Genomic DNA, 22,345 nt, shown 5'->3' with positions numbered 1-22,345 from the left:
ACAGCTTAGAATCTGGAAAGGAACCTATCTGGAAAATCTGTTTCATAGTAACTAAGATTCAGCATGGGAATACAAAAAACCTTTTTTTCAGAATCAGTCTCAGAGACTTGTAACATACTCATTGTCCAACTCCCAAATCACTTTTTCTTTCACAGATTTTAAAGACAGAAAACAAGCCTAAATTTCAAGTTACAGAATTTCAGAGTAATTTCTGTATCAAACCCACTTAATTTTAATTAAGATTTTGCAATATTTGGCTTATCTTGAAGCCCTTCATGTGACAAAAGTAGTTATGATAGCTCCTCATTACACTCAAACACTCTCCTGAGCAAAGGAATGCCAAGATCCACTAACAGGATTACTTTCTTCTTTTGAAATACTCTCAGTACTTTTCTACTTTTAAACTCAGAAAGAGAGAAAACTCCCCATTTCCAAGATAAAAACTTAAGATTTGATGAATCAGTTCTCTCTTAAACACTGTTAAATAACAGTAATATGACCTATACATTACATTAATTTACAGGCAACATTACACCTTACAAAATCGTCTTACTTAATGTGTACTTCCTCCTCCTTCTCCCGAAAGATTATATTAAATAAATCTTATTTCTCAGAGAACACCTTTTGAACACCAATCCTTGTCTCAGAAATGACTCACCCTTCTGGATGCTGTAAAACAGAAACCATTAATTCCACTGCAAGAGCTCCAGCTATCATGGCTAATCCAGGTCGACTGACTGTGCACTGCTGATCCAATGTTCGATCCCTGGTGGACTACAAAGATAGACAACTCTAAAGGAAAGAAAAAAGTAACTCAAAAGTAACTAGCTGCCCTACTACACAAAACATCTTTAGTTCTGTGCAATTAATTTCTTTGATTTTCCGAATAAAAGATGGGCTATTTCTTAATCCTGTGTACATCATCATAAAACAAATCCCTTTATGAAACACCATTTAAAGGAAATAAAAATTCAAGTCACAACAAAAGAGAGATATAATCACCATTTGCATAAGGTTCTACTCACATCCCCTGGTGCCACAACATCATTGCAGAAGTAGCAACCCAGTTTATAGCCAGGGATATTTGAGAAAAGTGATGATCCCAAAAGATCAGAAGAACCAGAGGCATTGTTGAAACATGAATCACCAGATTCTTGTTGTTTTGGTTTCTTTAGTCCGTGTCTCATAACAACAAATGTGTCAAATCCCAATGCAGCATTGATGACCAACTGTGAACAATAGAGAACAATGGATTTTAAGTAGCCAAAAGGGGCAGGGAAAAAAAAAAAACACAAGCTGTAGATGGACAAACAACCTATTAACTGCATATCTATCACCCTAGCCATAAACAACAGATTTTCTGATAGGTGCAAAATTCCAGTTGTCAAGCATTTAGAAAAAACAAAACCAAAACAAAAGTCTGTTTCAGAAATCCACAAAACATTACCTTTTTCTGTGTCTTTCAGGGAAATTTGATACAAATTAACAACTCTAACTGTTACACAAACCTATGCACACTTGCTGACAAAAAAAAAAAAGGAACAGGAACTCCATAAATGTGTTGTGCTAGTTTACATCTGAAGCTAGGTTCACACCAACTAATATTCAATGTCTCACTAAAGTTACTGAAACTATGCACTGATACAAATTAACATCCATATATCCAAATTTGGCCCAATATTCATACAATGATTAGTATCGTTATTGGAAAAACTTATTTTGGTTCCAGCTCAGAATTTATTTTCAAGTTCACTGCATATTCTGTATATTCATATTCTCCAAGTGCTAAAATATTCCAAGTGTCGTTTAAGTTCAACAGTGGCTATCAATAACAAGTTCTCATATCATTTGAAATTCTCTACGTAGTCTTTTCAGTTCACTGTGGTCTGAAATATAACTCATTAAACACTCCTATGTGACAAAGCAATGAAACGCAAGTCTGTTATCCAAAAAAATTTCTGCTCAGTGAGGAAAGCAATTAATGATTACTTATGGTCTTCATATGCATCTGTTTAGTCACATGGGGAGCACAAGCAGTTGTGGTACACAATTACACTGTCATCATTTTCCCCTTTCTTTTCAGTTTGTGACAAGTGCTTAGAGTAATCTGAAGCTATATACGTTATGACCGAAATATCATAAAACCAATACTTAAACTAGCAGATTTTACTAAACTTATAGGCAATGATTTAGATATAGCAAAACCAATTATACAATAATACTGTAGCCAGTAAAATATAAAGGAAGATATAATACTGCTTCGTACGCAGATATTTTACATAGAAATTCTAGTACAGCAGTTTGTCATTTTTCATTCTTATAGCCAAGAACCATGCTGTTGAATCTGTGGTAGCACAGCCAGGTCTACAGCAAACAATTAAAAGACTGCATCTTCTGACTACATCTACCTGTAAAACCTGAAGATGGTATTCCATTTTCAAAATATGAATAACATGGCATGGCTGGTATTACAAGAAATTAGTAATATTGCTAAACACTTCCCACTGCAGTAAACTTCCTTTCTCTTCAGTTTACTGTCCAGCAACTATTCAAATCTAACTGACTGACCCTTAATCAAAAAAAGAAAAAAATCATCTGTTTTTGATAAAGAGACTATGGAAAAGTATATCTTTTGGCATGTGTTTAAAAAAAACTAGCAAAATTTTAAAAGTTCCAGTGCTCAGCAGGAACAGGGATTTAACGTCTGACACGGGTTTAATATTTGAGTTCTGTGTTTGTCTAAAATACTTGTTTTGGGATGAAGGACTGCAGGAAGATCAAAGATCATCAAGGCAACTGAATGATTACGTGGGGAAACCAACTCTTATTTCTACCCCTTATAGAGAACTTCACACAGATTATCACTCACTATGCTCTTGATTTTCTGTGTGCCTGTTTTGAGACCTTGGGGTCCAAACTGCAGCAGTACTTCAGATTTGCAGTTGTCATACAAATTCACATTTGAAGTAGAGCTCTCATTAAATGTTTATCAACATGAAGAACATGCAGATACTGAGCATTTCAGCTTGGACGCCTTGAGATTTCAGTGCTGTGCTTATTCAGTGACAGAGAATTCCATCTCCTCACGTCAAAGCGATCTTATGAAAATCAAGTAACTGTCATGCAGTCAGACACACTATGCCATTGAATATCAGAAAACCGTCACAAAGAAACTACAAAACTTGTCCTGAAAGTACAAATTCGAACACTGTAAAGCAAATATAGTGGGAGACTGCTAACAAAGCAAATGTGGGGGGAAAAGTTTCGGAGATCATAAAAACAACCCTATCCTGACTGAACCAGGCAGGGAGGCTGCATACAAAACCGCACATATTGCTTACAACTACCGGTCATCATACATACAAAATATTAGGCTGGCAGTTTCCAGTTTCAATACCCAGCTTTGCAAACTTACTCTTTTTATGTCATTTCTGTGCTGTTTTTAAACAGATAAAAGATTGCTGAAAGACCACAGGTGCAAACTGCAGAAAAGACAGTAGGATTAAGCAGGAACTGATTAAGTTATCAAGTTATATACACTCAGTTACACCTGAAGTGAAGTCCACACTGATCTTTTCACTGGCAGTGTAGTTCACTGGCAAAGGCAAGTTCATTTGAGCTACAAAGACATACAGGCCTATTGCTCAGGATCAGAAATCTATTTAAAATAAGAAAAAAACGAAAGAAAAGAAAATAATTTAAGATCTTGGCTTAAAAAAATGAGAGAACTGTTTGATCTGGAAAAAAACTGCTTGCAAAGCAAGTGCAGCGGAAATTTAGTTAAGTTCAGATGAACATAAGCTTCAGGAGAAAGGGGAATATACACGGAATTTATAAGATAAAACTAGTTTGCAAATACCACAAATCTGCATTCTCTCTCCTTTTCTACTGTCCAGTTTTTTGGAAATAAATATAAACAAAAGAAACCACAAGCAACTAACAACTATTAGGAAACTAGAGTTGTCATAGTTGAAAAATCACAGAAGTCAGGAAATACAAAAATCAAAGATCGAATAACAACATTGACTCAGCTGTGTCACACATATGTTTTCATTTACTCTCTTGTGTTAAGTTCACAACTTAAAAATGGCTATGGACATCATTATATTTATGCCACAAAATATGCAGGATGTGCACTGTGGTTAAGCTGACATGTTAAAAGCTTAATACTTGCATTTTCTGATTTTGTGCTATTTTAACTGAGCAAACATGAAACTGCACAATTCTTAAATGAATTAAGAAATATCAAGATTACTTGAGACTGTTTTACTAAAGTCTACATCATGATAGCAAGGGAATTAAGTGTTCAGGATAATTTAGTTGGATTCTTCAGCAAAACCGTATCTTCAACACTGCATTAATTTGGAGAAACATGCTGCTTCCAGAATCCTGTGTGATTTAGAATATTCTTTCATCGGAAAAGTTAGGATGCCGTACCGTCTTCAAGAATAAAATTCACACAAAAGTAGAGGCTCTATCATTCATATCAGTAAGATTTGTAGAACAGGAAAAAATGGCTCAAAATCTTCTCCCCATATGCTTTTGTGACTCTCCTTTTGTTAATTTTGTTAAGCTTATTTCATTTCTCAATCTGGTTCATCTGACCAGATCTGTATACTTACCACAAAAGATGTTTTAACATTTTGATTACATAAGCATTTATGCATTCAGTCTCACTGATCTCGTATACAGAGTATAATCTATAAAGCTTCAGATATTATTTTTTTAAATATATAAATACAAAATCTTAATTTCATGTACTGCAGCCCTCTCCCTTCGTTTTTCTTTGCCTGTAACATGAGTATATTACTTTTAAGCTACAGAAATAGCTGAAGCATTCAACACTACCTGAGTAAGTATCACGGGCAGAGTTTGGATGCATTGATTCAGCACAACAGTATGTTTCCCAATAAGGCAATGAGAAAAACCCAAAGTTTTTGACCAAAAAAGTGCTGGTATACTTCTTAAGTTCAGAATTGACTTTCTAATTTTTTACTTTCAAGATATATTTTGAAAACATCGTTTCAGACAAGTTTCTACTATTCAAATCCCCTATCAGTCAATCGTTACTGTAACTTCTTTAGTCCTTCTTACTATGATTCTCTTACTATGAAATTACTTCTCTTAGTGTTACTATGAAATACATACCCTTGGAGATGCTCAAAAGATACTGACTAGACAAGACCCTGAGCAACATGCTGTAAGTGGGTCCTATTTTGAACAGGGATTTGGACCAATCACCTCCAGAGGTCTCTCTGAACCTATATCATTCTGTAAGACAAGTTTCTATTTCCTCTTTTCAACATTCTTTGAGGCTACAGATTTTCAACAGAATCTTTGAGGCTACAGAAAACATGAAAATATTTCTGCACAATCACAAAAGATTGGTCAAATATTTCAATGTCCCATAAAGTTCTTTTAGGTATACATAGTTAGTTGATATGCAAGAGCTGAAATACAGCAACAAGGATATTAGCAAGGTATGGTACAATACCTTCCTCTTGCTGGCTGCAATGACAGCAGGAAGCCATCGACTCTCTCTAGTGTCCATTAGAAGGAAAACAACATCGTGAGCATCAATAAGCTCTTCAAGTTTAGCCACATCCTTCCGAGCCTGTGCCATTGTTACTTCAGAAAAATTCACTGGGTGCCCTGGCATAGGGATGCTCATGTTATAACCTTCTGCACTCTAGATGGAGACAGACAGAAAACAACATATTAAAAAGACAACCTTATGACTGATTAGAATTATTATAAAGTTCAATAGAAAATTGTAGAGTACAAATTCAATTACTGTTTGGCAGAATGACAACTTCATTCTTTACATCTCTCTGTATACCAGTGCTGTGCACTAAATCACAGTGCTAAAGTTTCTGAGGGAATGGCAGTCTCAGCTGCTATATTTATGCAGAACAGAGCAGCTCAATGCAAACGTACTAGTTTGGGTCATGAGAACAGACCAAACACCTACAGGTGGCTTGGTGCCTGAAATAACAAGCCCAGTCTCTCAGAAGGTCTTATTATAGATAGCTGAACTGCTCCTAATCCCAGAGGTAACAAACATCACTACAAAAGCAAGCCGACAGATCTTACATATGATTATGACCATGGTGTTAAACTTAGATAAAATCTTTGTCCCGGATTATCTTTGCAGCCACTTCACACACAATGTTAACAGGATGTAGTTTATATTTCTGTTATCGAATATTGACTCAATTACGGTAAGACAGATGCGAAGTATCACACATTCTCCTCTTTGTTTTAAATTCTTTACAGGAAGAACAATAGTCTCGAATGATTTTCATGTAACTTGACCAGCCATATGTGAACTTGATATAGAAGAAAATCACTTCTGAGACTTGTTACTCCAGCGCTTGGGTGTCTGGAGGCTTGCACTATGCAGATGCTGAAAGAGCCTTGTTCATATTGCAAAAACATATGCCTCTTCCAACTCCATATTTGGGCAAGACATATTGAGCAGAAAATGGCTAAAGAGCCAAATAAGCATATACAATGCATATACAATGCAAACAATTAACTCATTTGGAAATATGTTAACACAATCTGCCAGCCATCTGCTTTAAGGGAATAATGGATCCTTCATATATGTTACAGAAGCCTTGCCAAAGCCTCCTTGCTTGTCACTGTGCTGTAAGCAACTAACAATTTAAAAGCCAAAATGTAAAAGCTAGATGAACTAAACATAAGATTACATGGGAAGAGAGGAAAGGAGCATTGGTGGAATGTGCTTTGTATAGACTAATTACATGCACAACTGATAAATCCAGGTGGGCCAAATAACCAGAAGTGTGAAGTATACGTTCTATACATCATAAATATCCCTGAAGATAAAAAGAAATAGACACTTATAGCAGCTTGGGGAAATGAACTTGGGTAATATCTGCATTAATCATAGCAAAGGACGCACCTTTTTTTTTTTCCCCTTCTTCCCCGCCCCCCTGCCACCTCCAAGGGGAAAAATCTAGAGTCCACAGTGATCTAGTATGCTGTTAACAGGGCAACTCCACTGTGTCCCAGTGAGGACAGCCTGGGTTCTGCATCACCAGCACAGACATTGCACAATTATTGGAGGAGGTTTTACCTTCACTGTTATTATCTCCTCCAAAAAGCTGTGTCAGGAACACAAAACTTAATCCATGCTGTATATGAGTAATGTATTTACAGATAACTCGTCAAGCCTCTGTATTGCATACAAGTGCTGATTTACTAGGTAACTATAACTGACACTGTTAGTGACTTAGGAGGTCAATTTTTGTTCAAAAATATAAAACAAACAAATAAACAAATAAATTGAACATTAGCTGCACGGAAATATGGTAACAAGGTTTGTAAAATACTAAAATCTTACCAGAATTCAGAAAAAAACTCTATCCAGTGACTGTAGCTGTAGGAATACATACAAGTTTAGCAGCTTCAATAGCTTCAATTTTATTTGAATAACTGCCCCTTGAAAAAAAGACACCAGTCACTAGCAAAAGTGGCTGAAGTACACTTTTGCAGCCAAACACTGGCAAAAAGAGCTAAAAGGGTACCTTGCGATAGCACATGCATAGCATTTTAAGGAGGAGTAAATGTGCATATATCCCCAAAACAGATCTCATTCATTCCACAGAATTCCAAAACCTCAGGGAGTCTCTACATGACAAAAAAGAACTTTGCTTGACTGCTCACAAAAAGGCTTAGATTTTAAGACCAGAACCTTCATACCAACAAAAGATTTAAAATGCCTCCAAATAATCCAAAACAAAATAATATTTAGTTACCATCCCATAAAGTATTAGAATCACATACTTTTTAAAACAAAGGGACTTTATGTTGACACATGCAAAATCATAAAAGATAATGCCCTTTTCAACACTTTCATTGACAGCTGACCAAAGCTGTGCTTTAGGCTCCAGTGCTTTTGTTTGGTTTTGGTGTTTGTTTTTTTTTTTTTAAAGAAAACAGACATCAAAATATTGCAACTAATGGTGCTACCATAACCTTCCCTCTCATTTTTATTCACGTTTCTATTAACTTTCTGCATTTTTTGTTAAACCACGGCTCAGAGCACTTAGAAGATATCTGTGCTCAATACCTTAAACCTGAACAGAAGTGTGTCATGGGTAGGTACACAGAAAATCAAGAAATGTAATGCTGCCATCATTAAATTGTTCCATTGGAAATACCTACATGAAGTGGTTCTCCAGGCACTATGGTACAAAGGATGATGAAATGCCAAATACACTGGAGTTTCATGCCTGAATACTTCAGGAAACGATTTTATAAAACAGTCAAAGTTAAATTCCACAGCAGCTATATGAATGACTCTGTGCATTACCTACTTGTAATGAAAGGCTGTGAATCCGTAAATCCCGCTATTTCCGAGTCCTCCCTTCTTTTTTATTATAAAACTCTAAGCTACAGTTAATGATAATCTTAGAAGTGGAATGAAACAAATCAAAGCTCCTTGCCAAAGCATTCCTTCTTGTTTCATTTGCAATGATGAGGTGGTTACTCTTCCAACTAGAAAGGATGTAAAATTAAAAAAAATAAAAAAGAATTCACATAGAGCAGTCAAGCATTTCAAAGTCAACCAGGAGCAACTGCATTTTGTGTGCAAAATATTACTCACATTGAAATCAAATAAAATTTAGACTGCAAGTGAATTGCACAGAAATGTAAAACCAAATTTTCAGAAATGACCTCAGAACCAGCATTACTGCTTGGATTGTTATGGGCTTGAAAGGACTGTGTGGGTTTCCAAACAGCAAGAGACAGCTTTGGCTACTCCATCAGTATGAAAGAAATGAGCAGGCTCAAAATCCAGGACAACTAATATTTGTATTCAAAGACATTTATACTGATAAATATGGGTTTTGGTAACAAGCAACAGTACAGTCTGCAATAACATATGCAGCTCTATTTTGAGAAGTCTAGCGAAATCAGCTGGGTTATAAAAATCTCCAGCTATAGTAGCTTTACTGTCCAAATCATCCCAAAGCACCAAGACTTTACCCAGGCTAATTAAAGACTTATTGTTAGTCCATGTCCTTCGCCTGCTACTTAAACCTCACCACACTCACATGCTGTCAGCATGATATTAACTGTTTGAACCAGAGTTTTTACTGTTAAACCCTGTTAATTCTTGTTAATTCTAGCATGTTGTTTCTCTGTGTATTTACTGATAGCTTGCAGATAACTTTTAACGCAGAAATGAGTTTGACCAAAAAATATATTAGAAACATTGTATCATAAGAGTACACAGGATCTGTGCAACTGCTTTCTCCTTATTTGTGCCACAAAGCTATGAAACTAGATTTGAGTCCCACTGAAGGCTGATCAGTATGTGACCCATCCATGGCACGAGGAAACAACAGAGAACGCATAACACTGATGGCGATAACGTGCTAAGAAAACAGTGGTAGATGCAGAACATTTGAGGTGTACAGTAGAGAAAAAATTCCTTTACATACAGTATGGGTTGCACATTGTATATGCTATTACTGAACAGGAAAATTGTTTTTTTCCTATGTATACCACAAGTCTTAACTCTTATTGATACAGGCTCACTAAAGCATTGTTATTGGCTCCCTCTTATTACTGGAAGCTCCTCTCCAGGTCATATGTAACTTCCCCCCTCTCCCCAAGCTTCATCACAATCTCAAGATTCCATAGCACAGCCAGGTCCTTGTTTCTAACAAGAAAACTCATAACACTAACTTTTGGTCTTTATCTCTACATGCAAAACTGTATCATTCAAGATTCCACAAACAGCTTTTATTTCTTCTAATTAAACTACTCATTCTTTCTTAATATTCCTGTTTTCATTTTCTCAAGTTTAAAATGCAACACAATGTCATGCCACACAAATCCTAGTTAGCATCATGTTGATGCTCTATGTGACACCACACAGATGCTTTCTTGTCTGTACTTGTTCTATTATCCAATATTTCTATACTTAAATGAGTATCACCAAGTAACAATAACACTATAGTGCAGCAAAGTTAAAGAAAATTCTAGGAACTTTCAGACAGTCTCTTCTGATTTACTTACCACAAGTTCTGAAAGTGAAATGTTTAGCATTTTTTCATACTGGGGATCATTGATTGATACTCAAATACTTACTGAATTACTGCTTAGTACCAATACTGATTTCACAAATAATGACAGTAATAGGATCAACACAGATAAAAACAGAACAAAAATACAGAGCAATCCTTGGGTCAAACTAAATGAACCTAAAAACGTTTGGAAACGATCTTCTGTAAAGCTTGTTCACAACACTGATCATCAGCAACGTAACAGATCTACATCCCACTGCTCATAACTCTCAATAATATTACGACTAGTAACATAATCAGTGGCGTTTTAAATACAGAATTGCATAGTAAGTATAATAACTCAGTCTTAATAGACTAAGTGGTTAAGATACTGTTTGCCAGTTGAGCTCTGGTAACTATACCTACCAATTCTAAGACAGTCTCAATTCCAAAACAAAAACTATAAACGGCTGAGTGACTTCTATCACATGCCAAGTATAAAAAAATTTCATTCATAACAGAGCAAGCTCAGAGTATGTCTATTCTGAAATTACAGGCCATATCAATTCTTCTCCCAAATAAAGGATGAAACTAAGAGAACTGCAAATATTTGTAAGTTGTCTTGTCTTTTTTTTTAATCTACTTTTTTTCAGCATTGAAAATTAGGTGCGTTTGAACACGTGCACTGAATAATGTTCATATGATACACATCCCTAGAGGCGAAGAGGATAAAGGCTGCCGTCGGTGGGCCTTTCATCATAAAGCTTCTAAAACAACATAAAAATTCATTCCTGTCTTTTGTTCCTGTTCAACCACTTCATTCTGACACTAAGTTGTTACCACCAGGCTCCCCAAAAGAGGAGTACTTTGGTCAAAGGCCAACATTGGTTATCTTCTCCACGCTGCTACGAACTACTTCCCTTTTCTGGATCTGATTCAGTTTGCTTAGTTTTTGAAGAAAACAAAAGCAGACAAGAAAGTTCTCTTACATTATCTTAATATTCTGTACTTGCAAAGCAAGTTTCTAATCAATACTTGCTGCTATTAAGTTATTCTGGGCAAAACCAACAGAAAAATCAACTTCCAGTTTTACAAGTAAAAATGTTTCTTTTACTTGTACTACATTACCGATCCTTCATAGAGCAAAATGTCCATCTACAGCAATCTTGAGAACATTAGGTCATTTCATTCCATCAGCAACATAACCAGTTAAAGACGAAGTATTTGCCTCTTATGTAGAAAATCAGATTAAATAAGATTGCAAATTTTGGACATAAAACATAATAGGAAATCTCAACAATACATTTATTACTGCCTTCAAGACCACCTGCTCCCATAATAGATGACCAATGTGTCTAAACTCACATTTAAGAGCAGAGTGGGAAAACCGAGTATTAAAAGCAGCCATTACTGAAAGTTCCTTACGACATACTAGACAGGAAAAAAATTTACTTCACCATCAATGAGCTACAAGATGATTCAGATGATCCTTAATTATATTTCATTATTACATAATTTATTTCGTTATATCATAGTCTCAATAAAGTTTAACAGGTACGGAGCACTTGCAGTAAAATGCTTATGCAGTAGCCAGAGTAACACCTGTGTAGTATTTGTCCCACTCATAATAATACTTAAGTACTAGAACTTGGAATAGTTCTTTAAAGTCACTGGTTCTTTTCCAAGGAACATATAACACATTTTAAATACTGATCTTACCACTCCTGGGAAGATTTTCTGCAGCCTGTCTGCTGCTGCAAGTGCTTTAGGCTTCCCACCGCTAAGACAGTCTTCAAACTCATACAGTGGCTGTCGTACTGGATTGGAGTAGGAGATCTTTGCATTGTCCACAAATGTAATCTTCCTGACTCCCCAAGCCTAAACAAGAAAGTAATTTAAATAATGATAAGTACAATGGGCTTAGCCATATACTTTTGAGTAATGCCAGAAACTGAAGAGGAGTTTTGTCCAATTTTCCTAGAAAGATCAAGCTACAAAAGTTTTTGAAGCTATTTAGAGCAACAACCTTGCACTTGCACTGAATTAAGAGAACAGAAAATTTGGTCTGTTCAAATATATCATTTAGCAGTAATCCCTCAAAACCCTACTGAATTCAGTGGGATGTGGTAAACATCCCGGAAAGTAAATATCAGCACAGTTACTTACTTCAAGTGCTTCACCGTGAATTTGATCGCATTAGCTTGATAATTTGTTCCAGAATTTCTTGTTCAATCTTTTTTTATGTAAATTCAAAACAAATTACTATTCTGCTAAAGTTTCTCTTACTACCTGCTATTCTACTATTAGCAGAACTTCAAGTTATTTCCATTGGCTACAGATCTTGCCTCTTCCCTGCAATTTGTCAGATCAACTAATATGTATTTCGTGTACATTAGTACAGAGGAATACAACCTCTTACATGCCATGGCAGCTGCTCAAAAAAAAAAAAATCATACAGAATTTATGAGAAACAGCAGATTATTTTTAGGATTAACTTAGGACTTACCATCAAGGTCCTTGCAACACTACAACCCAGTGTACCAGCTCCTAGCAGCAGACACTTGGCAGACACAATTTTTTCCAAATCAAGAGTAGGCACCAACCGCCAGCACATCAATTTCAAATTAAGATCCACTGATGATTCTGCTAACCTATACCATGAAATAAATGGCAACATACTTCTGAATGTTCTTCTGTTTCTCCAACAAAGCAATTACTTTTATTTCAACTGAGTAAGTTCAATACTTTTTTTTTTTAAAGGAGAAAAAGAATTCAATAATTCAACATACAGGTAATAGGAAAAACAAAGTCCCCCAAGCATACTTCCACCTAATAATAAGGTGCATGGCAAGCAGATCGGAAAAAGCGGGCTTCCTGCATTCAGTTACATCTGTCCTCAACATGAAATATTATGCTTGCCCGCTAAGGAATGGAGTCAGTTCTTTGTGGAAGTTTTAGAATGAAAATGAGGTAGGAAAACCATGCTCAACCTAATGTCAGATTTTTGTATTCATCGGAACACAGGGTGTTAAAACTCTCATCAAGTCAGGTCATCACAAATCATCCGTAGAATAATAACTGGCACAGGAAAACATCAGAAGAAATAAAAAAAAATTTCTATCCAGAGCACGACTATCTCATTCACTCTCCTGCTTCCTCTGTCCAAAGGAGTATATTGCTTCACACAGAATGGTAATGCTTATCCCTCTACTCTCATACGACTCCTTAAAATTCTTTTGCCTTTCTTGTCTTCAAATCAGATACGCATATAAGTTCTCAGATTCCTGACAGTTTCATTCCCTTATACATCATAAATTTTTTTGCAATATTTTGCAATATCCAGTACATTATTTGTCAGACAAGGATTTAAGATTACCATTGCCAAGGATGGCATATTACCAACAGTCTCTACGGGAATTAACAGAAGCTAGCACGCATACAAGTAAAGAAGGTCAAGTTACATTTACTTAAAGAATTAAGAGCCCTCAGATGAACCTTCTCTAATGTTTATGAACATACTCTGAATTGCCACAACTGCAAGACAAAAATGGCTTAGCTTGACAGGTAAAATACGTTAACCTAAATCATCAGATCAACACACTCCTACAGTGTTTCAAAGTCAAGAACACACATGTAGTCAGTGAAAGCGGATGAGCCAACAGGCTGTGTAACTAGACTGTTTTCAATCCATTGCCCATACATTATGTGCAGAACGATAAAAATTACTAAGGTCATGTTTCATGAGCACTTTCCTGTCACACCCTAACAATTCCAAAAGGCTGAACTTTTCTCCATGCTTATTTTCATTATATTTAATGACTTGCAGGTTACAGAATTCAATGAAAACCACAGGCCGATAACACTATGACCTACGTTCCACTCAGTTTTAAAAATAATGCATTTGAAATTTTAAGCTAGAGTCAAAAATTGTAAACACTTCTGCTGTCTGCTCTATTAAGGTCCTTACCTCCAATAGGACTGCCCAAAGTATATACAGTATATGTTACCGTATATTCTCACCTAATAGAGACAGACAGTCCTTGCATTTCACATTTCAACTTGCTATGGCTTAAGCCCAAGTAAAGAAAACTACAGAAATTTAAAAGATAATACACAAACCTTTTTGGATCCATGCATTCACTGAGATTCACCATCCTTGGACCCATGCCTCCCTTTTGGTTTTTCTCCCATCCAACAGCTTTTGGACAATCTGTTTGACATATTAAAAAAAAAGAAGGAAGGAAAGAAAGAATGAAAGCCTTAATATTGCAGGGTAGAAAAAAGACATTTTGTTGGATTTAACCTTGTTGGAAAAAAACAAATTCTAAACCTGTAAGTAAATAATATAGTATATACAAATTTTGCTGGTTTATATCAACTGAAAGCACTGCTTCTTGGAGAAGTGCTTTACTCTCAGGTGTCTGATGGGCTGCTTTTGCCTGTTCAGCTTGCTTCAAACCTAGGAGAGAGATGGCATCATTCCTCATCAAGCCTCCGGATCTTTAATGTCAAACAGACTGCTATGTTCAGAACTCAGTAAATTCAGAATTCAGAACTCAGTAAATTTTGCCAATTCATATTCCCTAGACCCCATCTGTAAATTCAGTAAAGAATTACATATCCTAATTATATAATAATTAAACAATTCATAACAATGCTATGTCAAGCATTCAGAACTTCTTGGATGAGGTAGAGAAATTTTGTGATACTGTCCTGTACACAGAAATTAAGTCCGAGTTTATGTTCTAACGTTACAAGTTTATTGCTTTAAAATACATCTGCCTACTATGGGATTGAAGAAACAATTCCACTCTGTGGCAGACTTCTACCATTTTAGACATAGAAAGTTTGCATCACATAAATTCACTATCACATGCATTTTTTTCTAGCTAAGGGACTGTATACAAATTTAACAAGGAAAAAAAGAGACTAATTGCCTGGTGTTTGTATTTCACATGACACCAGGAGGACTTTTTTTTTTAATTAGAGACGAGATTTAAGGAGGAAAAAATTAAAAGAGAATATTCTCTCTTCTTTTTTGAAGAAGGAGCCATTTCCTTTATAGACATTTAACAGAAATTCAAACAATTTAAAATCCATTTGAAATAGGCATAAGCAATGATTTCGTAGTATTAATTTATTTTTTCCACCTTCACAGTGATTGAGGAGGGAGAAAAAAAATAGAAAAGAAATTTTTTTTTTTTAAATGGATTACCTGGGCCAAGGGCGCTCCCTGGAAGTTTTATTTCAAAGATAATGCTGTGCGTTATGTCTCTCACCCCTTGCAAGGTCCGATCTCTGAAGCAGAGTACTTCAACTGATTGGAGAATGCTGCCCCTGCAATTTAAAAAAAGAAAAATAGAGAGAGAGATGCAACTTCTTTAATAGGAAAGGGACCTCTTTTAAACACTATTTCACACAGGTTTCGTCTCTTGCAGATTCTGAATAAGGTTTTTTCTGTTAGTACTGGAACACTGTTGTTCTTACCAGGTATAAATAAAAACAATTGCTTAGCATGTGAAAAGGACTAGTTTGTTGTGAAACAGCTTAAAGAAGTAACGCTGTCAGCCTGTCCTCTGTCATTTATACAGTGCTGCTGGACAAATTGCGTATTTAGAGGAATAAAAGCAGGGAAGCACTACAGCACACATCCGGTGACATGATGTGCTTCACCATGGCACAAGCAAGATCCTCTTAGTTCTCCATATAGTATCACTTTTCCTCCTTATGATTCAAATTCCCAAATCAAACAATTAGAACTTTAGTGCCTAAAAACCTCTGAATCTCAGAATGTGTAAAGCTCTCTAGGCACATCTAGCAGCCCAGAAAACACGATACCTAAATGAGCATTTCTTCTCCCTGCTGTGTGCCTTGTAATAAAATGTAAAAGTCAAAAATATGAAAATGCAACTTTTAGATTTTTGTTACAGCAACCCAATTTTATATGATACTTTAAATGACACTTTTTTTCAAATACCAGAGTTTAAAACTATGTCCTGTCTTCTGCCCAAGAAAAAATTCAAGAAGGTACACTACAAGGAAACCTAAGAGTATCTGATTTTCAAAATTTAGGTCTACTGTGACTTTGCACTAATTAATTATATAAAATCATAGAATACTTTAAACAAGATTCGAAACAGCTAGAGGGAATTGGCAGGGTCTGAAGCATGTATTTCCAGGTACATGCATGCATGTGAGGACTAGGAATAACAGGAACTTGTGACTGACAGAAGTAAAAAACAGAATAATATGTAAAATCAGAATCATTGAAGGTGAGTCATGTCAAGGTTAAAAGTTAAATCTCAGGTGGGTGATATGAGTAAAGTGCCATGGGGGGAAAAATGCCTAACTTGATATCAACCAATAAATAATCTTTCTAGGAAAGAATAAAATAGATACCATTTGTGGGCTGCCAGGATCAGGAAATTTCTCAGTGGCCATCCTGGATAGTGGGATAAATTACATGGATCATAAACTCCAACTGTCACCTGCAAATAAAATTGCTCTACATGAGAAGTCATCTATCCATACTGATATTCAGTTCACGGTAAAAGTTATCTGGCATTTTTAATGTAAAACTTCTGGACAGAGAAGGCCTGAACACACATTTTATATATTTACAAATTTTTCATACATGGTCACACTAGATTTCAGTCAAGCGTTTGCCACAGCTTTAAGATTTGTGCAGTTTAGCCTCTTTATGGACATTCACTTTTCACTACAGTATGTGCATCTTCCTTACCCTTCTTAAACACACCGTTATGGGAGAAGCCCAATAACTGAAGCCTTGCTCTCAAAACAAAATTCTGTATTGATTTTGGGATATTCAAAAAGTGAAAGGGGACAAGCCAGCAAGATGTCAAGTCAAAACAAAACCAGCATAAAAATCACTTGTAAAGCCAACCTTCAAGATGGGATGTAAATAAAGAAACTGGACATTCTGTCTCATATTCAAGCAATGTAATACTCGTAATTGAGGCATCTAAACAAGGAACTTACTTCACAGTCAATGCAGAACCAAAACACATCCAGAGATTAGAAAGATGCCACTGCCTACCTTGAGATATGCTGAAAATCTGAACTTGGCCATCGCTAGTGATACCTGTGTCTCTCATATCTACAGAGCTCTTCTCTCCTGCTTCTTTGCCTATAGGTGGACAACTCTACCACATCAGTGAGGTGTCCCTAGGAACAGTCTGAAATGCAGATGAACCAATCTAACGGATGCAGACAGGAGAAACAGGGGCCCACTCCCCATCCCTGCTCCCAGCCATACACTGCTGCTGCTTTGCAACTGATGACTCAAGCAGGCATAAAACCCTTTAGTAAGCTGATGCAATTTCATAAACTAGCAGAAAATTAACTCAGCAACGGCAAAAACATATTTTTCTTCCACGGGAGCAAGTTCACTTGGCTCATTGAAATACAAACAAACTCTACAGGCAGTATGGATGCAATAAATCTTATCTGACAGATCTAAAATTTTGGCACTTCCCTCCAAAGTGAATGTTAATGAAGAAACATATTCCAGATGATTATAGATTTCTCTCATCTTGAGAATGTCCCTATCTAATTAAGTATACTCTTATCTGTGACCCATTGTTGTAGCTATACTACCATTTAAAATCTCAACCTTCACATTCTTATTTTATAAAGAAGAACTGTGGACCTCTTAATTTCAGAAAAACAAATTTGGAAAAGCAAAAAAATAATTGAAGATCAAGTATTATAACAAAGAACTAAATTACTTTTATGAGGTGTGACAGCACCTCCTTAAAAAAAAAAGTCTTTTTTGCACTTATTAGCTCTTCACCATAACTCAGAGTTTTGTTTCCTTACACTTCAGTGACATGCAAGATAAAAAAAAGTTTGAAGTTCACCAAAAATAAAGACAGTAAAGCACTCAGAAAGACGTAGCAAAGTTCAGCAGCTGAGCAACTTGATCCAAAATGGAATTCCATGTACATAAACACAAGCCCACCACGCCAGTCAACTCTTGCTGTTATAATTCTTCCCTAACTGAAACCTATGAACAATACTCACTTTACACTCAAAGGACATGCATGATCTCTGCATTTAACAAGAAGAAATATCTCAGCCTCTTCCGGTGCACAACCCATCTATCTTCCAAAATTACAAAGCATCTACCTTGAACATTCTTGTAACATGTACATGTGGCAAAACACACACTGAAAGTTGAAAACTCCCATACAGTATTCCCTGCTTACTACAACCAACAAATACATAAAATATATGAGTACCAATTTTTAGTACACAAACAATAAAAGAAGGGGTTTGCATTATCATAGCATTGTAGGTAAAGTGGTTAGAAAACTTTAATCGTTATGGTAACTCTTTCATAAACTTACGTTGTTTCTGTTTTGATAATGAGGGAGACCGAGCATGAAGAACTTTGTTTGCAAGCTGACTGTTAATCTGAGCTGACTGTAACTGGGCTTTTGCGTAAGAACTAGAGACACTTGACACAAAAATCAATCCAAGCTGCTGGTCTTCAGCTATTTACCCAGTCTATTCATTGGTCAACCATTGTGCCCAGCTCAGTATTATAGACACTTTTCAAACCATTTGTAAATTAAACATCTGTAGATTATAAAACGACATAACATTCTTATTACCTTTCCCCCTTGGTCTTGGAAGAAACCATCCCACTTTTTCAGCAGAGATATCGCGACAGAATTGTCATGATACTTGATTAAAAAGTAAGGCAAGGCTGTAACCCTCTCTTTCTGGCACAGTTCATCATATGCTTTCTGAAGTGCTTGAATCTAAAAGCAAAAAGACAACTGTAACCAACAGTTTTAACGATCTTATACAGAACCAGAGAAAGTGTTTTAGCATCTCGGAAGGCTAGTTCACTCAAATAATCTTAGAATATAGCGTATTCAGGAGTTTTAAAGCCCATTATGACCACAATAACTGAGATCAAAAATTCAGTTGCAAAACCAGCATTTGTCAATGCAAATTTTAAACAGAAGCATTATTATCATTGCCACAAACTGATCTACCAATAGAAATTAAAACAAGATAAAAATCTCATTCTGATGGTCACAGTGACTTTACAAGAAAGTAAATCTGTCCCTCTATTATTGGCAAAAGAACAGAGTCCCATTCAATTTATTTTGTTATATGTATTTTCAGTGTTTAGTTGAAACTCTGTCTTTGGATCATGACAGGTATTTTTACACTATTTATTACTACAGAACTAATGAGGGTCTTCTGAGAAGGGGGGAAGTAAGCATTTTTCACTGAAAAAAACCAAACTGCTTCTCATTGATTATTATGCCATTAAAAAGCCATTCGAGGTTCTGCATCAACTTCCGTCAAAGCAAAAAGGCAACATGGGCAAGCTGATTTTTTTCGTCCTTTTGCATTGTAATATGAACGAAACTACAAAAAATTGTTAACTTTTCGCCTAAAAAAAAAAATCTTCCCTATCCAGTTCTTTTTCTTGTCCAATCATGCATTTTATTAACAATTTTGTAATTGCTAATGAATTAGCTCTCCCAGGGGATGCCTTTAAAAAAGTTTCTTAAAAATATAAAAACCGAGCTATATATTCAATAAGCTGTATATGAAAATTAAAATTAACATAATCACCTCTTCAAGAATTGTTTGCCACATCTGCATCTAAATGAATAAAGCTGAAGTGATGTTAAGCTGAGAGATTTTATACAGTAACGAGAAAAGAGGTAAACAAAAAACCCACACAGAAATAAGAAAAGTGAAGATTTTAAAAGAAATTAGATTATCAAATTAATTCAGTATATGCTGACAAAAATATTAAGTTTTACAGTCCACAAAACTGCTTAGTGCTACAGACTTCATAACATTTAGTATTCTGAATACCTGATTTAATGAGAATCTGTCACTAAGACACACTGGTTTCTCAGTTATATGTATTCCATCAGGGAAGCAGAGAGCAGGGTAGCAAAACCAGTAATAGAAATGATACTTTTTTAAATCCTAGAAAAAAAGATTTGTAAAATTAGATAATAAACGTAGAAATCAAAGTAAATTACGGTTTGGAATACTAATCATAATTGATGGTTGATGATAACCACATACTAACCACAGTTCTCTTTACTTCACAAGGCACTGTGTCATGATTTTAGAAAATAATAAAAAATACTAGAAGACTTCCCTTCTCTGCATATGTTTTTATTTAAGATTTAAACAGACAATGTGTGTACAATACTTCAGTTTTTGTTAGCTGGAGAATTATTTATTAAAACTTTCAATTTGTTAAACATGAAACAGTTGCTTTACTTCTACTAATATCTACAAGGCTGTCAGAAAACCTTACACATTTGTAGAAAATAATATGAGATGGCAACAGCATTTTTAAAGAATACATCCTAAAATATTTTATATCTGTACATGAGAATGGTTTATGAGGATTTTTTTTTACATGTTTTCAGACATTTCAAAATGTCTGAGAATGAGCCTGGTAACATTAATATGCTAACACTAATACAGTATTCCTCCTAAAAAGAAATTACTTCATCATTTCCACTACAATGCTCTAAGTATGAGACATATTATTGTTACTCACTGCGAATGTCAGCAGCAGGAACCTGTTCAAGAGCATAGGGTTTTCAAGAGCAGCTCCAGATTTTATTGATTCCCATATCTGTCATTGATTGTGGGGGACAAGAAGGAAGAGGAAGGGCAGAGAAACAAAATACCAAGGTAGCATGAGATCAGCTGCAGAAATCTTTAATCCTTCCAGCTACCTTAAAAATACTGAAATGAGCATCCCCAGTAATCCACTCTGGTCTTTTCCTAACTAATCTCATCCATGCTATTATCTATGCTAAAAGGATTTTAAAGGTAAGACACAGACATGCACTCTCCAACACAAAAAATTATGGAAGCTGGGGAACAAGAGGAGCATTAGTTCACGGATCAAGCACGGAGCATCAAAGGAAACAAAAAAAACCTCATCAGGAACAGTCCCTCATGTATATGAACTACTAACACTAGCACAATATAGAACATACTGTGATATTAATAGAACCTTTTATTGTACTCTCATCTTTTTCATTCATGGGATCTATAGATACTAGATATGTGAGTAAGCTACTAGGAAATTTGACCAAAAAAATAGCAACTTTCTTGCAAGAAGGCAGCACACTGCATGTCGGTGAGACAAGAAGCTATACTACTTCTATGAGGCAGATCTGTTTGACCTTTGTCTTAAAAAAATAAACAAACAAACAAAACTCCAAGAGTGAATAAAGCATTCTGATCTTCCCAGTTTCCCTAAAGGTAGATATTGCACTGTACCTACCACTGGCAGGGAAGCACTAGGCCACAGGAACACAAAAAATTCATAGCCTTGAGTGAAGATACGCATGAAAACTTTGCTACTCAAGGCCAGCAGGCAGACAATCAATCTAATTCAAGAAATCAAGGACTGGTCAAAGTGAAGTGTCTCAGAAAGAAAAAAGTCACCTTAGTTTGATTTTCACTTCTCCCCAAGCCACGACATTTAATTTAGTTAGTTACAGTGCAAGCAGACTAGCCCCTTCCTTTGACATCCACCTTTTTCTTGCTTTATCTCAGTCTTCTGGCTGTTCTGGAGCTTCCCCATCACTTTGTCACACAGATGTATTGCAGTAATCTAAAGTTTAAACCAGACACTCGCTGGTTTCTGGGTGTCAAGACAGATTTTAAAAATGTGCTCTACAGAATTCAAGTCACTGGCAGCTCCAATAGCACTGTTAAGCTTAAAATGTCTAGTAGGCCTAGTAGGATGCTGAATGAAGTCCTCCAAGTATAATTAGTTACTTTCTACTCTCTTGTAAAGAACAGTAAAAAGCAAGCATCAAACTATTCCTCCCAGAATAAGTTAAATCCTGAGGCTACTATATGGGTGAGTATGGACAATATCTCCAACATTTTGCGGTAGAGACTATAAAGCACTTTACCGGCTATTTCCAAACCCTTTCTACCAGTTGATTTGATTTTTTTTAATCTTACCTCATTTGCTTCTTTTTCCAGAAGTGACTTCTTATCACAGGATTTAAAAGTTTCAAAAGTGTTGGTATTAAACAATGTTCCGAAAGCAGGACAGCAACGTGCTGGTATTGAAGCATTCCTGAACAAAAGAAAGAAACCTCTGGGAATTGGATACTAATACCTTTAACATGATCAGCGGTAGTAGCAGTAGCTATCCTATGGTGTAAGGTTGCCCTGAAATTATCAAATTATGAGGCACAGTAACAAAAGTTAACGACAGTTCTAATGAAAACATTTTTATCATCATAATGCTTTATTGA

The 22,345-nt window shown here is 35.7% G+C and overlaps 1 protein-coding gene across 16 annotated transcripts in view; it reads right to left on the bottom strand.

Moving 5' to 3' along the window:
• Nucleotides 1-22,345, bottom strand: part of ATG7 (autophagy related 7) — a 121,888-nt gene that overhangs the window by 92,954 nt on the left and 6,589 nt on the right. For 11 of the 16 annotated variants that reach the window (XM_075159347.1, XM_075159350.1, XM_075159353.1 and 8 more), the window contains exons 4-15: nt 22,047-22,164; nt 20,617-20,694; nt 19,911-20,027; nt 18,680-18,829; nt 16,443-16,531; nt 15,259-15,380; nt 14,163-14,253; nt 12,550-12,694; nt 11,763-11,921; nt 5,495-5,689; nt 1,026-1,229; nt 659-774 (exon numbers count right to left, since the gene is read on the bottom strand). In XM_075159347.1, coding sequence (XP_075015448.1) covers nt 659-774; nt 1,026-1,229; nt 5,495-5,689; nt 11,763-11,921; nt 12,550-12,694; nt 14,163-14,253; nt 15,259-15,380; nt 16,443-16,531; nt 18,680-18,829; nt 19,911-20,027; nt 20,617-20,694; nt 22,047-22,164 — 1,584 coding nt within the window. Of the gene's footprint in view, nt 1-658; nt 793-1,002; nt 1,230-5,494; nt 5,690-11,762; nt 11,922-12,549; nt 12,695-14,162; nt 14,254-15,258; nt 15,381-16,442; nt 16,532-18,679; nt 18,830-19,910; nt 20,028-20,616; nt 20,695-21,354; nt 21,452-22,046; nt 22,165-22,345 lie in introns of those variants that run through there. The other 5 variants (XR_012675087.1, XM_075159362.1, XM_075159360.1 and 2 more) reach the window with 5 other exon arrangements.

The sequence above is a fragment of the Calonectris borealis genome, chromosome 10 (genome assembly GCF_964195595.1).
Source record: "Calonectris borealis chromosome 10, bCalBor7.hap1.2, whole genome shotgun sequence".
Taxonomy (NCBI): Eukaryota; Metazoa; Chordata; class Aves; order Procellariiformes; family Procellariidae; genus Calonectris; species Calonectris borealis.
This window is presented reverse-complemented; position numbering and strand designations above follow the sequence as displayed.